We start from the raw sequence: 18,430 nt of genomic DNA, 5'->3' as shown, positions 1-18,430 counted from the left end.
ATTTATAGCAGAGAAATATATCATGTCAATTTCACAGTATATAGGAGATTGTGAGCTGCTCTGAGACTCTCAGATTCAGGATGAAATTCAATATCTTCTTCTTAATAATGGCAATCCTTCAATGGCTGGAATTCAGACTGAGTCTCTTTCCACATTCTGAGCAGTCAAATGGTTTATCCCGTGTGGGTTCTTTGATGCAGTGCAAAATTCCCCCTCACACAGAATTACTTTCCATACTCTCATCATTCAAAAAGTTTCTCCCATGTGTGAGTTCTTTGATGATACTGAAGATTGCTACTATGACTGAATCTCTTTCCACACTCTGAGCAGTCAAATGGTTTCTCCTCTCTGTGAGTTCTCTGATGCTGGTGAAGGCTGGAATTCTCATTGAATCTCTTTCCACACTCTGAGCATTCAAAAGATTTCTCCCCTGTGTGGGTTTTCTGATGATGGTAAAGATGGCCACTCTGACTGAATCTCCTTCCACACTCCAAGCATTCAAATGGTTTCTCCCCAGTGTGGGTTCTTTGATGCTTTTGTAGACTGCCACTCTGACTGTATCTCTTTCCACAATCTGAACATTCAAAAGGTTTCTCCCCTGTGTGGGTTCTTTGATGACACTGAACACTGCTACTATGACTGAATCTCTTTCCACACTCTGAGCATTCAAAAGGTTTCTCCCCTGTGTGGGTTCTTTGATGCTCTTGAAGACTGCCATTCCGAATGAATCTCTTTCCACACTCTGAGCATTCAAAAGGTTTCTCCCCTATGTGGGTTTTTTGATGCTGTTGAAGACTACCACTTGTACTGAATCTCTTTCCACACTTTGAGCATTCAAAGGGTTTCTGCCCTGTGTGGGATTTTTGATGCTGTTGAAGATTACCACTTGTACTGAATCTCTTTCCACACTTTGAGCATTCAAAACGTTTCTCCCCTGTGTGGATTCTTTGATGTCGCTTAAGATGGTCGCTTCTACTGAATCTCTCTCCACACTCTGAGCATTCAAAAGGTTTCTCCCCTGTGTGGGTTCTTTGATGATACCGAAGATGTGCAATCCGACTAAATCTCTTTGTACACTCTGGGCATTCAAAAGGTTTCTCTCCTGTGTGGGTTCTTTGATGATACTTAAGACTGGCACTATGACAGAATCTCTTTCTACACTCTGAGCATTCAAAAGGCTTCTCTCCTGTGTGGGTTTTTTGATGCTCTTGAAGACTACCACTTGTACTGAATCTCTTTGCGCACTCTGAGCATTCAAAAGGTTGCTGCCCTGTGTGGGTTTTCTGATGTCGTTGAAGCTCACCACTTTGAATGAATCTCTTTGTACACTCTGAGCATTCAAAAGGTTTCTCACCTGTGTGAGTTCTGTGATGCCGTTGAAGATTGCTACTCTGACTGAATCTCTTTCCACACTCTGTGCATTCAAAAGGTTTCTCTCCTGTGTGTGTTCTTTGGTGTGAACGAAGGTCGCCACTTTGAACGAATCTCTTCCCACACTCTGAGCATTCAAAAGGTTTCTCCCCTGTGTGTGTTCTTTGATGTAATTGAAGATGGCCACTCTGACTGAATCTCTTTCCACACTCTAAGCATTCAAAAGGTTTATCCTCCTTGTGCATTCTATCCTGTTGGAGATTGCTACTTTGACTGAATTTCTTTCCACACTCTGAAGGGTTCTCTCCTCTGTGTAATCTTTGTTTCACAAGAAGCTGTGAACTGTGTTTGAAGTACTTTCCACACTGAATGGATTTACTTTTCTTCGTTACATTGTGCTTTGGAAAATGTATGTTACACTGTCTTCCATCTCTCTTCTCAACCGAACAGCTGTCTTTCTTGCTTTTACATCTGTTTTTATCCCTGATAGTTCCTTTTATGTCCTCATTTTTAACTGTGTCTGGCAGTTGTAGATGATGTTCCTCACCCTCCTCATTCCTCTGTTCAGCCTCTGCTGGAATAACGAGAGAGAGAGACTATTAGCACCTGGGAGGGCATGTAAGGTCCAAAGGAAACTCTGAGACGGCAGCAGGAAAAGACCAACAGCTCTTTGGCCTTGTCCAGCTCGGCTGACCTTAAACTAACCCCCACCCCTTTCCCCAGAATGCCCAGGATTTAAGGATACCACAGCCTTTCAAGAGCCATAGCTGAGCTGTTGCCCAGAAGGAGTTTACACACACATATAACCCAGCAAGCTTTATAAGCCAAAGGTTTCTTAGAAGTGAAGCAAAAAAGTCAAATAGGTATTTCTAGCTTGTTCCCTTGAGATAACTGTGAAGGAAACCACTTTCTGCCAGCTCGCTTGGGAAGGGAATGCTCTCCTGAGGAACTCACTATCCCTTCTTTGGATGCACAGCTGTTTTTTCTCTCCATCATAGTATTTCTTATAAAGAAGAAGAATTGCAGATTTATACCCCGCCCTTCTCCCTGAATCAGACTCAGAGCAGCTTACAATCTCCTTTTTCCTCCTCCCCCACAACAGACACTCTGTGAGGTGGGTGGGACAGAGAGAGCTCTCCCAGAAGCTGCGCTTTCAAGGAAAAACTTCTGCGAGAGCTATGGCTGACCCAAGGCCATTCCAGCAGCTGCAAGTGGAGGAGTGGGGAATCAAATCCGGTTCTCCCAGATAAGAGTCCGCACACTTAACCACTACATCAAACTGGCCTCTTTTGGAGTGAGCAACAGAGAGAGGGGAGGAGAGAGGGGGAGGAGGGAGAGAGAGAAGGGGAGGGAGGGGGAGAGGGAGGGGAAGGGAGAGAGGAAAGGAAAGGTCCCCTGTGCAAGCAACCAGTCGTTTCTGACTGGGGTGACATTGCTTTCACAATGCTTTTTACGGGGTGGTTTGCCATTGCCTCCCCCAGTCATCTACACTTTCCCCACGGCAAGCTTGGGACTCATTTTACCAACCTCAGAAGGATGGAAGGCTGAGTCAACCTTGAGCCGGCTACCTGAAAACCCAGCTTCCGCCAGGGATCGAACTCAGGTCGTGAGCAGAGCTTAGGACTGCAGTACTGCAGCTTTAACACTCTGCGCCATGGGGCTCTTGAGGGAGAGAGAGGGGGCAGCAAATGTTTGTAATCCCATCCAGGGGAAAGGTATGTTGAAAAGCCTGATCACAGAGAAATAAGGATCTGGCCCCTTCTCAAGTCTTACTGAGGCCCTTTCATCCCACCTTTGCCTCAGGCCAGGACACTTTCTCTGGCTCTGGTGATGGCCACAACACTGCCCTCAGTCGCCCCTGGGCAAGTAGTGGGACAGGACTCAAAATGGTGTATTTGTTGTTCAGTGTTTTGACACATCCCAATGGCAGCAACTCACACCTCTGGCACCAATGAAAGATCCTTACCCAGAGAGACCACGTTCCTATAGTTCTCCAGCATGACTTCCCTGTAGAGATCTCTTTGGTCTGGATCCAGCAGGGCCCACTCAGCCTCGGTGAAAGAGACAGACACCTCCTCGAAGGAAAAGGGGCTCTGGAAGAAAAAGCAGATTCCCTCCTCATCAGAGGTCACGCCAGGCAGAGAGCGCCCACTGGAAGGGAGCAGTCTGGGAGGGTTCAGGAGGTGAGGCTTGGGGGAGTGGCATGCAGACCCTCTCTTGACCGGAAACCTTCTAGAAACTGCAGGAGCAAAAGCCCCCCTGGAAAGGAGGAGGGTCCCAGACTGTGCCCTGCTCAGATCCCCTACCTGGGCTGCAGGTGCAGCAGCCGCTTCCACACCTCTGAAAAGACAACGGCTCAACAGCATCTCTCCAGTGCCTGTTCCTGAGACAAAGGAGGAAAGAAGGGCGTTTTCCAGGACTTTCCAGTTGCTGCTTTGGACCCCGCTTCAAGCACCCCCTTCCCAGGGAAGTGAAACCTTGCTCTGTGTACGCTCAGCTCATTTTAAAATACTTTTTACTAAATTCTGGGAGAGGCAGAAGAGAAGCGCCAGGGACCTTTGAGCCTCGGGGATTACAAAAAGGCTGCTGGTGTAAGACTTCTGGGAGAGCCGTGTCAGGCCGGGGAGGGAGGGAAGAGGGGTGGAAATAATGTCAAATGGCATGTCACTTTCCCATTTGGCCCAGATGTGACTTGACATCAGATCTGCCTCAAGCCCCACCCCAGAGCCCCTGGGGGGACCCAGGCCACACCCTGCACCCCTCCACCGCACTCCAGTATCCTGTTTCCCCCAGCAGCCCACCAGATGTCCCTATAAGCACAGTTACAGAAAGCAAGATTTTCCATTATTATTGGCCCCGAGAAGGTGTTTTTCAGAGCTCCGCTGCTACCCCAGAAAGTGGAGTCTCCCTTTCTTCACTGGGTTGAATGGAAGGAGGGCGAGAGATGAATATTTTAATTAATGTGAAGAACTGCCTTCCATGAATTTGTCAAATCCCCTTTGAGAGATATCACAGTGGGTAGAGACTGAGTGCCACAAATTCACTCTGTGTTCTGTGAAGAAGAGTCTAATTATTTCCCCTAGCCTGAACTCTCTACCCATCACGTTTACAGGGTGCCCCAATCACACCCAGGCACAAAGAGACCCTACCACAGGGGAGGGCATCTTGGGCATGCTCCACGGCCTGCGCTCTCTGCCCTTGCTCCAAGGAAACTCCTTCCGCGTCAGGGAACATAGCTTCTATCTTCACAGATGAGGCCCACATCTGAAAGAGCAGGGAGGGAGGGGGTAAGAGATGGAATGGAAAAGAAACCAAGGAATGGATCCTGCCCCACTTCCAGACTCTGCACCCTCCAATCAGCAGACCTGGAGTTATCTGGAGGGATAAGAAATACTTTAGTAGAAGAGGCTGTGGAAGGAAGACCGTAGTTATGCCCCACCCTTCTCTCTGAATCAGAGTCTCACAGTGGCTTACAAACTCCTTTATCTTGTTCCCCCACAACAGACACCCTGTGAGGTGGGTGGGGCTGAGAGAGCTCTCCCAGAAGCTGCCCTTTCAAGGACAACTTCTGCGAGAGCTATGGCTGCCCCAAGGCCATTCCAGCAGCTGCAAGTGGAGGAGTGGGGAATCAAACCCGGTTCTCCCAGATAAGAGTCTGCACACTTAACCACTGCACCAAACTGGCTGTCAAATATTGGCCAAATATCTCTGAACCAGAGACTCAGAGTGGCTTACAATCTCCCATATCTTCTCCCCCCACAACAGAGACCCAGGCTCTCAGGGACATTTTAGGACAACGGTGTTGAACTTATCTGCTATGAGGGCTGGATTTTATATAAATGAGGCCTTGTTGGGTGTGATGTGTGTCATAAAATGTAGCAGAGACATAAACTTTATAAACTTAATTTTTGTTCTAAAAAAACCTTTAAATAAAACGTGCTTAAAAGATTAGCTCTCTTGCAATATTTTATTTAACAGTCTCTGATAATTGAAGGAAACGAGAGAGAGGGAGAAGGAAGCAGACGACAGCCAGTTGCTCGTGAGCCCGATAGGAGCTTTCTGGGAGCCTGATACGGCCCCTAGGCCATATGTTTGACACCCCTGTTTTAGGAGAAGGGCAGATATCTTGCTTGAATTGGACACACCTGGAGGGAATCCCCTCCTCACCTGTTCTGCCTGGCTCAGGAGGAAACCTTCGGCCAGGGCCACCGCCTGGGAACTGGTCTCCGGCCCACATCCTCTGACCCAGCCCTGCATTTCCTGGGGCAGGAGAGTCAGGAACTGCTCCAGGATCACCAGGTCCACGATCTGCTTCTTGGTGCGCCTCTCCGGCTCCAGCCACTGGCTGCAAAGTCCATGGAGCTGGCTGCAAACCTCTCGGGGCCCATCAGACTCATGGTAGCGGAACTGCCGGAACCGCTGGCAACGTACATCTGAGGTCATGGTGTCCTCAGCCAGGGTCTCTGGCCCAGCCCTGTCCCAGAATTCAACCCTACTCCCAGCTTGGAGGGGAACGAGGCCTTTGCTTGCTCTCTTGCCAGTCCCAGCTCCTTCTGGGTCCTGCTCTTCCATCTCCTGCCCCTTCTCTTGAGTCACCCCCATCTGTGGAAAGATGCCTTCGTTCACTTGTCTCTGAAGAGGCTTCTCTCTGGGGGGAAGGAGAGAGACAGGCAGTAACATGTCACGAGGGAAAATGAGCGTGGAAATACACCACCAAAAACCACAAACCCATCATATGCTTAGGTGGATCAGAACAAAAGTACTTCTTGTGCTTCAATGTCTCTGTTGGGCTTTTTAGAGATGTCACAAGCTGAGCCTCTCATTCCTTTGGCTCCGTCTGTCCTGGGGCCTAATCCCTAAAGCAAACCAGAACCCCTAAAGGACGGACTGGTGACCCCTTTACCATCTCAAGCATCTCTTTAGTAGGCCAGAAGTGTTAGGTGAGAACTCTGACTGAGCACCATGTGTGTGTGTGGGGGGGGCACAATTCACCTTGACAGAAAGGCCTTTTTCCAGAGTCCAGCCTGTTTCAGGAACAAGCCAAAGTCCAGCTCTTGAGGGCTACCAAGTGTGCCAGGAGATCTGCCCACCCAAAGCCACCCCGGTGCCCTGCTGGTGTAGGGCGAATGTTACTCTGGCGCTGGCCTAGACTGGGATTGTGCCCGGGGTGGGGTTTGCTTGGGGAACGGGGCTCAGTCCCCTTCCTGAGGCCTCTCCCAGTGAGGGCACCAGGGCTGCTGGGAGGAAGGGGGGCCGGGGGAGGAGAGAGACCGCGGAATGCACAAGGTTGCCAACTCCAGGTTAGGAAATTCCTGGAAATTTAGGGCTGGAGCCCAGGGAGGGTAGGGGGGCATCTAGTCCACACTCCAAAGCAGCCACATCCTGCCCTCAGATTGTCTCAAATTCAGGGCCTTTTTTGTAGAAAAAGCCCAGCAGGAACTCATTTGCATATTAGGCCGCACCCCCTGATGCTAAGCCAGCCAGAACTGCGTTCCTGCCCAAAAAAAGCCCTGCTAAAATTACAAGTGTTCTGCGGGCTGAGAGATCGATCTCCAGCCCCTCCCTGGAGACTGGCAACCCCACATCAGGGAGATGGGGAGGACCAGTCAAAATGTTTGGCATTCTGGCCACCCAATCAGCATGAAGGAGTCACCCTAAGTCCTCCTAACCACCAAAAGGAGAGTTTTGTATTCTTAGCAAGATCGCAAGCCACCCCTCTGGTGTTTCTCCCTGTTGTGGTGCCCAGAGGGGGGGTGTCTTTCCCTCTCTCACCTGGCCAAAAGATGCCCTTCCTCCTACCCAAACCCCACTGCAGGAGGGAGAACGTGGCCTTGTGTGTTCTGGGTGCCCCCTGAGAAATGTGCTATGGAGGGGGGGGCAGGGGCGATGCGGTTGCAAGAGCTGTGTTCTCTCCCTGTGCGTCCGCTTTGCAAAACACTGCTCTGGGTGGGTGCTCAGACTCACAGCTGCGGCACTCCTTGGGGTGTTTACATCCTTCTTGCTGCAGCCCTTCCAGCGATGTGTGCCCCTGTGCCATTGCTTCCTCCCGGCCCTGAGGCTGATATGTTCCTCTCCCCCAAATACACCTGCAGTGAGCTCACTCTCTCCAAACCATGAAGGGACCAGGCAGCCAGAAAGGCTAAAAGACCAGGCCTCCGGCCTCACAGTGGCCTGTCAAAGTCAGGCCAACACAGCCTCCATCCCGGAACCAGCCTCACAGAGCCAGGGGAAGGGGAGCCAAAAAGGACAGCTGAGAGCAAGCACACACAAGGATCCCATGACTACTAATAAGAACATAAGAACATAAGAGAAGCCATGTTGGATCAGGCCAACGGCCCATCAAGTCCAACACTCTGTGTCACACAGTGGCAAAAAATGTTATATACACACATACACTGTGGCTAATAGCCACTGATGGACCTGTGCTCCAAATTTTTATCTAAACCCCTCTTGAAGGTGGCTATACTTGTGGCCGCCACCACCTCCTGTGGCAGTGAATTCCACATGTTAATCACCCTTTGGGTGAAGAAGTACTTCCTTTTATCCGTCTTAACCTGTCTGCTCAGCAATTTCATCGAATGCCCACGAGTTCTTGTATTGTGAGAAAGGGAGAAAAGTACTTCTTTCTCTACTTTCTCCATTCCATGCATTATCTTGTAAACCTCTATCATGTCACCCCACAGTCGACATTTCTCCAAGCTAAAGAGTCCCAAGCGTAATCCATCACCCCATCACCTCCAACTCTGGCAGAATGTGCTGTCCCCTTGGAAGTAATTTCACCACTCAACGTGGAGTCCTGAGACATTGAAACCCACACACTGGCAACCTTCTGGATCTCATTGAATCCTAGAGTTGGAAGGGACCTCCAGGGTCATCTAGTCCAACCCCCTACACGATGCAGGAAACTCACAAACTCCTCAGCCTAAATTCACAGGATCTTCCTTGCTGTCAGGTGGCCATCTAGCCTCTGCTTAAAAACCTCCAAGGAGGAAGAGCCCACCACATCCCAAGGAGGAAACCTGTTAGAATCATAGAAGAGTTGGAGGGGACCTCCAGGGTCATTTAGTCCAACCCCCTGCACAATGCAGGAAACTCACAAACGCCTCCCCCTAAATTCACAGGATTCTCATTGTTGTCAGATAGCCATCTAGCCTCTGTTGAAAAACCTCCAAGGAAGGAGAGCCCACCACCTCCTGAGGAGGAAGCCTGTTCCACTGAGGAACTGCTCTCACGGTCAGGAATCCTAGAGTTGGAAGGTACCTCCAGGGTCATCTAGTCCAACCCCCTGCACAATGCAGGAAACTCACAAACGCCTCCCTCTACATTCACAGGATCCTCATTGCTGTCAATGGCCATCTATCCTCTGCTGAAAAACCTCCAAGGAAGGAGAGCCCACCACCTCCCAAGGAGGAAGCCTGTTCCACTGAGGAACCCCTCTAAACTCACAAACGCCACCCCCAAAATTCACAGGATCTTCATTGCTGTCAATGGCCATCTAGCCTCTGTTGAAAAACCTCCAAGGAAGGAGAGCCCACCACCTCCCAAGGAGGAAGCCTGTTCCACTGAGGGACCGCTCTCACGGTCAGGAATCCTAGAGTTGGAAGGGACCTTCAGGGTCATCTAGTCCAACCCCCTGCACAATGCAGGAAACTCACAAACACCTCCCCCTAAATTCACAGGATCTTCATTGCTGTCAGATGGCCATCTAGCCTCTGCTTAAAAACCTCCAAGGAGGAAGCGCCCACCACCTCCCAAGGAGGAAACCTGTTAGAATCATAGAAAAGTTGGAGGGGACCTCCAGGGTCATCTAGTCCAACCCCCTGCACAATGCAGGAAACTCACAAACGCCTCCCCCTAAATTCACAGGATTCTCATTGCTGTCAGGTGGCCATCTAGCCTCTGTTGAAAAACCTCCAAGGAAGGAGAGCCCACCACCTCCCAAGGAGGAAGCCTGTTCCACTGAGGAACCGCTCTCAAGGTCAGGAATCCTAGAGTTGGAAGGGACCTCCAGGGTCATCTAGTCCAACCCCCTGCACAAGGCAGGAAACTCACAAACACCTCCCCCTAAATTCACAGGATCTTCATTATGTCAGATGGCCATCTAGCTTCTGTTTAAAAACCTCCAAGGAAGGAGAGCCCACCACCTCCTGAGAAATCCTAGAGTTGGAAGGGACCTCCAGGGTCATCTAGTCCAACCCCCTGCACAATGCAGGAAACTCACAAACCCCTCCCCCTAAATTCACAGGATCCTCATTGCTGTCAGAGGGCCATCTAGCCTCTGTTTCAGCTTAAGCCAAGCATCTCACAGGTACCCAGCTTTAACCTGGCAACTCATTAAACCTGTGCCAACCCACCTCCGGCACCCCTTACACAGGCACTCTGTGCCCCCAGATTTTTCATCTCTTGAGGTGCGTAGAAGAATGCACCCTCAAACTCTGTCTGAGCCTTGGACATCAACCACTGGTCAGCCATTTCTCCCTACCTTCCCCCCTCCATCTCCCCCCTTCTCCATGTGGATTCCAGACTTCAGGATCGGTTGAATTTTGCCCTAATTGGAAATCAACCCCTGTTCCTGCTACTCTCCATCACCCTTTATTTCTTAGATCCAGGTGGGCAGAGATCCGTGTTGGTCTGAAGCAGCAGAACAAAGCAGGAGTCAAGCGGCACCATTAAGGCCAACCAAGTTTTATTCGGAAGGTAAGCTTTCGTGCGCTCTAAGCAGACGTCATCAGACAGCAGGGTGGAATGGCAAGCAGTCCTAAATGCAGAGAAAGTGTGCGGCGAATCAGCATGCAAAATCATGGGAATGGCAAACAGTCCTAAATGCAGAGAAAGTGTGCGGTGAATCAGCATGCAAAATCATGGGAATAAAAGAATCACAAGCCGGGGCCCAGCGACTGCCAATCTGGGTCCAGGGGCTAAAAAAACAAAAGCAGTAATAAACGGCATGATTTTGCATGCTGATTCGCTGCCCACTTTCTCTGTATTTAGGCCCGCTTGCCATTCCGTCCTGCTGTCTGACGAAACGCATGAAAGCTTACCTTCTGAATAAAAAAAAACTTTGTTGGTCTTAACGATGATGCTTGACTTCCCTTTATTTCTTAGTTCTGCGAGTTCGATTCTCTGTTTTTATTATTTTCCCGGAATGCTGCTTGTGACCATCCCCCTCCTCAAAAATCCCCAATTTCCCCTTGGATAGTAAAACGTCACTGGTGCCTATTAAAGGGTTGCCAATCTCCAGGTGGGACCCAAAGTTCTCCTAGAATTAGAACTGACCTCTGGCTGAAAGAGATACGCCCCCCCCCCCCAAGAAAATGGCTGTCCTGGGGTGGTGGGGGAGGATTCTCTGGCTTTGTTCCTCCCTCAGGTCACCCCCACCCCAATATTTTTGAGTTGTCCCCCCCCCCTGCTCTGCTGCCCCCCAGGGAAGGAGTTTGGATTCAAATGATCCAGGCTGCCTTGGACTAATCCGAAATGAGCAGCATTTCCCTATATCTGGCGACCACTGATCAAGGTCTAAGCACTTTGCAAGATCGATGCAACTGAGCAGCTCACGTCCTTTTTCCAGACGCCAGGTGATGAAATCCTGAAAATGCTTCCCAATTGCACAGCAGTTCTCAAATCATGGTTTCACTTTAAGGGCAATGAGTTACCCAGGTGTTTTTCAGCCTTAGCGACAGAACTCCTCCCCTCCCTTTTTCCCCATTTTTTGCCCGCCTTGGGGTTTTTAATGGGAGGGGGATGGCTGGTTGCGCAGAATCGTACTGGAGGCTGCCTCTTCAGCCATAAGAGCACCTGGAAGTCTTGGGGACCATTCCTCTCTTTTGCAACACGGGTGATGAGTGGGGGCGTCAGAACCTACTTTTGCCTTCCCCGGGTCCAAACTGGGCCTTTTCCAGACTCAACCTCCCCCCCCCCCCCAACGCCCAGCAACTTCCCGGGAGTTGGCAACGCTGGGCGAGAGAGATTTCAGCCTCCTCCACTCCCAAGATCTCGAAGCTGACGCCCCCCCCCGACGCCTTACTTCTGAGTAGACCTCCCAGGAACATCCTGCAGCAGCCGCTTCTTTGCAGCCCCCTCCTCCGCCCTGCAAATGCAAACCCCTCCCACGACCCCCCCTCAATTGCACGGCCTCTCTAGCCAGCAGCTCGGTGGGCTTAACCCTTTGGGTGCTGCAGAGGAAGGGGAAGGCGCTCCAGCCCGGCTGCCTTGTGGCTGCTGGGGGGGGGGGGCTGCTCGGGAGTAACTCTGCTGCCCATTCCCCCCTCCCTCCCCCAGTAGGGAGGGCTGTTCAGCCATTTCAGGTGGAAAGGAGGCTGGAGGGGGGGTCCCAGAGCCCTCCCTTCAGTCATCCTCTGGCCTAAAGAGGGGGACCCCCAAACTCAAGGGGAGGGGTTGGGCATTGCCGGTGGAGGAGGGGGGGTGTCCAGCGGCGGGGGGGGGGGGCTTCTCTGAGGGATGAAGCCTTTTCTGCAATGATGGTCTGGCTGCTTTCATTTGTTGCCCAGGTCCCTGTTTGGTTCCCCCTGCATTTCATCATACCTGCATCCCCCTCTAGTCCCTTGGAGAGGTGGGGTATCAGTAAGAATGACAATGATAATACGAATGAAGATCCTGTGAATTTAGGGGGAGGGGTTTGTGAGTTTCCTGCATTGTGCAGGGGTTGGACTCGATGACCCTGGAGGTCCCTTCCAACTCTTGGATTTGCCTGGACCCCTTTGAGTTGGAGATGCCGGGGGTTGAACCTGGGACCTTCTGCTTACCAAGCAGATGCTCTGCCACAGCCGCTGTCCCTCCCTATCAATAGGGAGACACAGTAGCAACGACATTGATTGAAGAAGTGGGAATAGTCGGAATCCTGGGCAGTGGTGACCGTGTGATTTTGGAATTTACAGTCTTAGGGAAGGGAAAAGCTATACGTAGTCAGACTTGTAGGTTGGACTTCAGAAAGGCAAACTTCGATAAACTTAGAACTATGCTGGGTAATCCCCTGCTGGAATGGCCTTGGGTCAGCCATTCCATTGCCGGAATTGCCATTCCAGCAGCTGCAAGTGGAAGAGTGGGGACCCAAACCCGCTTCTCCCAGATAAGAGAGCTCTGGCTGACCCAAGGCCATTCCAGCAGCTGCAAGTGGAGGAGTGGGGAACCAAACCCGGTTCTCCCAGATAAGAGAGCTCTGGCTGACCCAAGGCCATTCCAGCAGGTGCAAGTGGAGGAGTGGGAAATCAAACCCGGTTCTCCCAGATAAGAGAGCTCTGGCTGACCCAAGGCCATTCCAGCAGCTGCAAGTGGAGGAGTGAGGAATCCAACCCGGTTCTCCCAGATAAGAGAGCTCTGGCTGACCCAAGGCCATTCCAGCAGCTGCAAGTGGAGGAGGGGGGACCCAAACCCGCTTCTCCCAGATAAGAGAGCTCTGGCTCAGCAGCTGCAAGTGGAGGAGTGGGGAATCAAACCCGGTTCTCCCAGATAAGAGAGCTCTGGCTGACCCAAGGCCATTCCAGCAGGTGCAAGTGGAGGAGTGGGGAATCAAACCCGGTTCTCCCAGATAAGAGAGCTCTGGCTGACCCAAGACCATTCCAGCAGGTGCAAGTGGAGGAGTGGGGAATCATACCCGGTTCTCCCAGATAAGAGAGCTCTGGCTGGCCCAAAGCCATTCCAGCAGGTACAAGTGGAGGAGTGGGGAATCAAACCCTGTTCTTCCAGATAAGAGAGCTATGGCTGACCCAAGACAATTCCAGCAGCTGCAAGTGGAGGACTGGGGAATCAAACAGGGTTCTCCCAGATAAGAGAGCTATGGCTGACCCAAGCCCATTCCAGCAGCTGCAAGTGGAGGAGTGGGGAATCAAGCCCGGTTCTCCCAGATAAGAGAGCTCTGGCTGACCCAAGGCCATTCCAGCAGCTGCAAGTGGAGGACTGGGGAATCAAACAGGGTTCTCCCAGATAAGAGAGCTATGGCTGACCCAAGGCCATTCCAGCAGCTGCAAGTGGAGGAGTGGGGAATAAAACCCGGTTCTCCCAGATAAGAGAGCTCTGGCTGACCCAAGGCCATTCCAGCAGCTGCAAGTGGAGGAGTGGGGAATCAAGCCCGGTTCTCCCAGCTAAGAGACTATGGCTGACCCTAGGTCATTCCAGCAGCTGCGAGTGGAGGAGTGGGGAATCAAACCCGGTTCTTACAGATAAGAGAGTTCTGGCTGACCCAAGACCATTCCAGCAGCTGCAAGTGGAGGAGTGGGGAATTAAACCCGGTTCTCCCAGATAAGAGAGCTATGGATGACCCAAGGCCATTCCAGCAGGTGCTAGTGGAGGAGTAGGGAATCAAACCCAGTTCTCCCAGATAAGAGAGCTATGGCTGACCCAAGGCCATTCCAGCAGCTGCAAGTGGAGGAGTGGGGAATCAAACCCGGTTCTCCCAGATAAGAGAGCTCTGGCTGACCCAAGGCCATTCGAGCAGCTGCAAGTGGAGGAGTGGGGACTAAAACCCGGTTCTCCCAGATAAGAGAGCTCTGGCTGACCCAAGGCCATTCCAGCAGCTGCAAGTGGAGGAGTGGGGAATCAAGCCCGGTTCTCCCAGATAAGAGAGCTTTGGCTGACCCAAGGCCATTCCAGCAGGTGCAAGAGGAAGAGTGGGGAATCCAGCCCGGTTCTCCCAGATAAGAGAGCTATGGCTGGCCCAAAGCCATTCCAGCAGCTGCAAGTGGAGGAGTGGGGAATCAAACCCGGTTCTCCCAGATAAGAGAGCTCTGGCTGACCCAAGGCCATTCCAGCAGGTGCAAGTGGAGGAGGGGGGAATCATACCCGGTTCTCCCAGATAAGAGAGCTCTGGCTGACCCAAGGCCATTCCAGCAGCTGCAAGTGGAGGAGTGGGGAATCAAACCCGGTTCTCCCAGATAAGAGAGCTCTGGCTGACCCAAGGCCATTCCAGCAGGTGCAAGTGGAGGAGGGGGGAATCATACCCGGTTCTCCCAGATAAGAGAGCTCTGGCTGGCCCAAAGCCATTCCAGCAGGTACAAGTGGAGGAGTGGGGAATCAAACCCTGTTCTTCCAGATAAGAGAGCTATGGCTGACCCAAGACAATTCCAGCAGCTGCAAGTGGAGGACTGGGGAATCAAACAGGGTTCTCCCAGATAAGAGAGCTATGGCTGACCCAAGGCCATTCCAGCAGCTGCAAGTGGAGGAGTGGGGAATCAAGCCCGGTTCTCCCAGATAAGAGAGCTCTGGCTGACCCAAGGCCATTCCAGCAGCTGCAAGTGGAGGACTGGGGAATCAAACAGGGTTCTCCCAGTTAAGAGAGCTATGGCTGACCCAAGGCCATTCCAGCAGCTGCAAGTGGAGGAGTGGGGAATAAAACCCGGTTCTCCCAGATAAGAGAGCTCTGGCTGACCCAAGGCCATTCCAGCAGCTGCAAGTGGAGGAGTGGGGAATCAAGCCCGGTTCTCCCAGCTAAGAGACTATGGCTGACCCTAGGTCATTCCAGCAGCTGCGAGTGGAGGAGTGGGGAATCAAACCCGGTTCTTACAGATAAGAGAGTTCTGGCTGACCCAAGACCATTCCAGCAGCTGCAAGTGGAGGAGTGGGGAATTAAACCCGGTTCTCCCAGATAAGAGAGCTATGGATGACCCAAGGCCATTCCAGCAGGTGCTAGTGGAGGAGTAGGGAATCAAACCCAGTTCTCCCAGATAAGAGAGCTATGGCTGACCCAAGGCCATTCCAGCAGCTGCAAGTGCAGGAGTGGGGAATCAAACCCGGTTCTCCCAGATAAGAGAGCTCTGGCTGACCCAAGGCCATTCGAGCAGCTGCAAGTGGAGGAGTGGGGACTAAAACCCGGTTCTCCCAGATAAGAGAGCTCTGGCCGACCCAAGGCCATTCCAGCAGCTGCAAGTGGAGGAGTGGGGAATCAAGCCCGGTTCTCCCAGATAAGAGAGCTTTGGCTGACCCAAGGCCATTCCAGCAGGTGCAAGAGGAAGAGTGGGGAATCCAGCCCGGTTCTCCCAGATAAGAGAGCTATGGCTGGCCCAAAGCCATTCCAGCAGCTGCAAGTGGAGGAGTGGGGAATCAAACCCTGTTCTTCCAGATAAGAGAGCTATGGCTGACCCAAGGCAATTCCAGCAGCTGCAAGTGGAGGACTGGGGAATCAAACCCGGTTCTCCCAGATAAGAGAGCTATGGCTGACCCAAGGCCATTCCAGCAGGAGCAAGTGGAGGAGTGGGGAATTAAACCCCGTTCTCCCAGATAAGAGAGCTCTGGCTGACCCAAGGCCATTCCAGCAGCTGCAAGTGGAGGAGTGGGGAATTAAACCCGGTTCTCCCAGATAAGAGAGCTATGGATGACCCAAGGCCATTCCAGCAGGTGCTAGTGGAGGAGTAGGGAATCAAACCCAGTTCTCCCAGAGAAGAGAGCTATGGCTGACCAAGGCCATTCCAGCAGCTGCAAGTGGAGGAGTGGGGAATCAAACCCGGTTCTCCCAGATAAGAGAGCTCTGGCTGACCCAAGGCCATTACAGCAGCTGCACGTGGAGGAGTGGGGACTAAAACCCGGTTCTCCCAGATAAGAGAGCTCTGGCCGACCCAAGGCCATTCCAGCAGCTGCAAGTGGAGGAGTGGGGAATCAAGCCCGGTTGTCCCAGATAAGAGAGCTATGGATGACCCAAGGCCATTCGAGCAGGTGCAAGTGGAGGAGTAGGGAATCAAACCGGTTCTCCCAGATAAGAGAGCTATGGATGACCCAAGGCCATTCCAGCAGGTGCAAGTGGAGGAGTAGGGAATCAAACCCGGTTCTCCCAGATAAGAGAGCTATGGCTGACCCAAGGCCATTCCAGCAGCTGCAAGTGGAGGAGTGGGGAATTAAACACGGTTCTCCCAGATAAGAGAGCTCTGGCTGACCCAAGACCATTCCAGCAGGTGCAAGTGGAGGAGTGGGGAATTAAACCCCGTTCTCCCAGATAAGAGAGCTCTGGCTGACCCAAGGCCATTCAGCAGCTGCAAGTGGAGAGTGGGGAATCAAACCAGGTTCTCCCAGATAAGAGAGATCTGGCTGACCTAAGGCCATTCTAGCAGCTGCAGCTGCAGGTGGAGGAGTGGGGAATTAAACCCCGTTCTCCCAGATAAGAGAGCTCTGGCTGACCCAAGGCCATTCCAGCAGCTGCAAGTGGAGGAGTGGGGAATCAAACCAGGTTCTCCAGATAAGAGAGCTCTGGCTGACCCAAGACCATTCCAGCAGGTGCAAGTGGAGGAGTGGGGAATCAAACCCGGTTCTCCCAGATAAGAGAGATCTGGCTGACCTAAGGCCATTCTAGCAGCTGCAGGTGGAGGAGTGGGGAATCAAACCAGGTTCTCCCAGATAGAGAGCTCTGGCTGACCCAAGACCATTCCAGCAGGTGCAAGTGGAGGAGTGGGGAATCAAACCCGGTTCTCCCAGATAAGAGAGATCTGGCTGACCTAAGGCCATTCTAGCAGCTGCAGCTGCAGGTGGAGGAGTCGGGAATTAAACCCGGTTCTCCCAGATAAGAGAGATCTGGCTGACCCAAGGCCATTCTAGCAGCTGCAGGTGGAGGAGTGGGGAATTAAACCAGGTTCTCCCAGATAAGAGAGCTCTGGCTGACCCAAGGCCATTCCAGCAGGTGCAAGTGGAGGAGTGGGGAATCAAACCCCGTTGTCCCAGATAAGAGAGCTCTGGCTGACCCCAAGGCCATTCCAGCAGCTGCAGGTGGAGGAGTGGGGAATTAAACCAGGTTCTCCCAGATAAGAGAGCTCTGGCTGACCCAAGGCCATTCCAGCAGCTGCAAGTGCAGAAGTGGGGAATCAAGCCCGGTTCTCTCAGGTAAGAGACTATGGCTGACCCAAGGTCATTGCAGCAGCTGCGAGTGGAGGAGTGGTGAATCAAACCCAGTTCTCCCAGATAAGAGAGCTCTGGCTGACCCAAGGCCATTCCAGCAGGTGCAAGTGGAGGAGTGCGGAATCAAACCCGGTTCTCCCAGATAAGAGAGCTCTGGCTGACCAATGCCATTCCAGCAGGTGCAAGTGGAGGAGTGGGGAATCAAACCCGGTTCTCCCAGATAAGAGAGCTCTGGCTGACCAATGCCATTCCAGCAGCTGCAAGTGGAGGAGTGGGGAATCAAACCCGGTTCTCCCAGATAAGAGAGCTCTGGCTGACCCAAGGCCATTCCATTAGCTGCAAGTGGAGGAGTGGGGAATCCAACCGTTCTCCCAGATAAGAGAGCTCTGGCTGACCAATGCCATTCCAGCAGCTGCAAGTGGAGGAGTGGGGAATCCAACCCGGTTCTTCCAGATAAGAGAGCTCTGGCTGACCCAAGGCCATTCCATTAGCTGGAAGTGGAGGAGTGGGGAATCCAACCCGGTTCTCCCAGATAAGAGAGCTCTGGCTGACCCAAGGCCATCCTAGCAGGTGCAAGTGGAGGAGAGGTGGGAATCCAACCCGGTTCTCCCAGATAAGAGAGCTCTGGCTGACCCAAGGCCATTCCAGCAGCTGCAAGTGGAGGAGTGGGGAATCAAGCCCGGTTCTCCCAGATAAGAGAGTTCTGGCTGACCCAAGGCCATTCCAGCAGCTGCCGGTGGAGGAGTGGGGAATTAAACCCGGTTCTCCCAGATAAGAGAGCTCTGGCTGACCCAAGGCCATTCCAGCGTGCAAAGGGAGGAGTGGGGAATCCAACCCGGTTCTCCCAGATAAGAGAGCTCTGGCTGACCCAAGGCCATTCCAGCAGCTGCAAGTGGTGGAGTGGGGAATCAAACCCGGTTCTCCCAGACAAGCGTCTGCATACTTAACCACTATACCAAACTGGCTCTCAGAGAGAAGGGCGGGTATAAATCTGCAGTCTTCTTCTTCATTCCAGAGTGGGGGCAGCCTCAGGGGGCACCCTCACCGGGGCTGGCTCTATGGGGCATAGTGCCCCAGGCAGCCTCACTGCTTGCCACCGCCCCCACCCCACCGCGGCATCTCACAGCATCCGCTCTCCCCCCCCCCCCCGCAGCGCTGCCTCCTTCTCCTTCTCCCTCTCTCTTTTAATGCCTGCAGCCGTGGTACAGCACAGGCATTAAAAGAGAGA

The 18,430-nt window shown here is 52.4% G+C and overlaps 1 protein-coding gene across 1 annotated transcript in view; it reads right to left on the bottom strand.

Annotated features, from left to right (window-relative positions):
* Nucleotides 1–293: 293 nt before the first annotated feature.
* The window catches only part of LOC132571146 (zinc finger protein 91-like), a gene marked incomplete at its 3' end in the record, with an annotated part of 91,569 nt that continues 73,432 nt past the window's right edge, over nt 294–18,430 (bottom strand). The window contains exon 6 of the mRNA XM_060237822.1: nt 294–1,582. Within this exon, the coding sequence (XP_060093805.1) occupies nt 294–1,582 (1,289 nt within the window). The remainder of the gene's footprint in view (nt 1,583–18,430) is intronic.

Source organism: Heteronotia binoei, chromosome 5 (assembly GCF_032191835.1).
Source record: "Heteronotia binoei isolate CCM8104 ecotype False Entrance Well chromosome 5, APGP_CSIRO_Hbin_v1, whole genome shotgun sequence".
Classification (NCBI taxonomy): Eukaryota; Metazoa; Chordata; class Lepidosauria; order Squamata; family Gekkonidae; genus Heteronotia; species Heteronotia binoei.
This window is presented reverse-complemented; position numbering and strand designations above follow the sequence as displayed.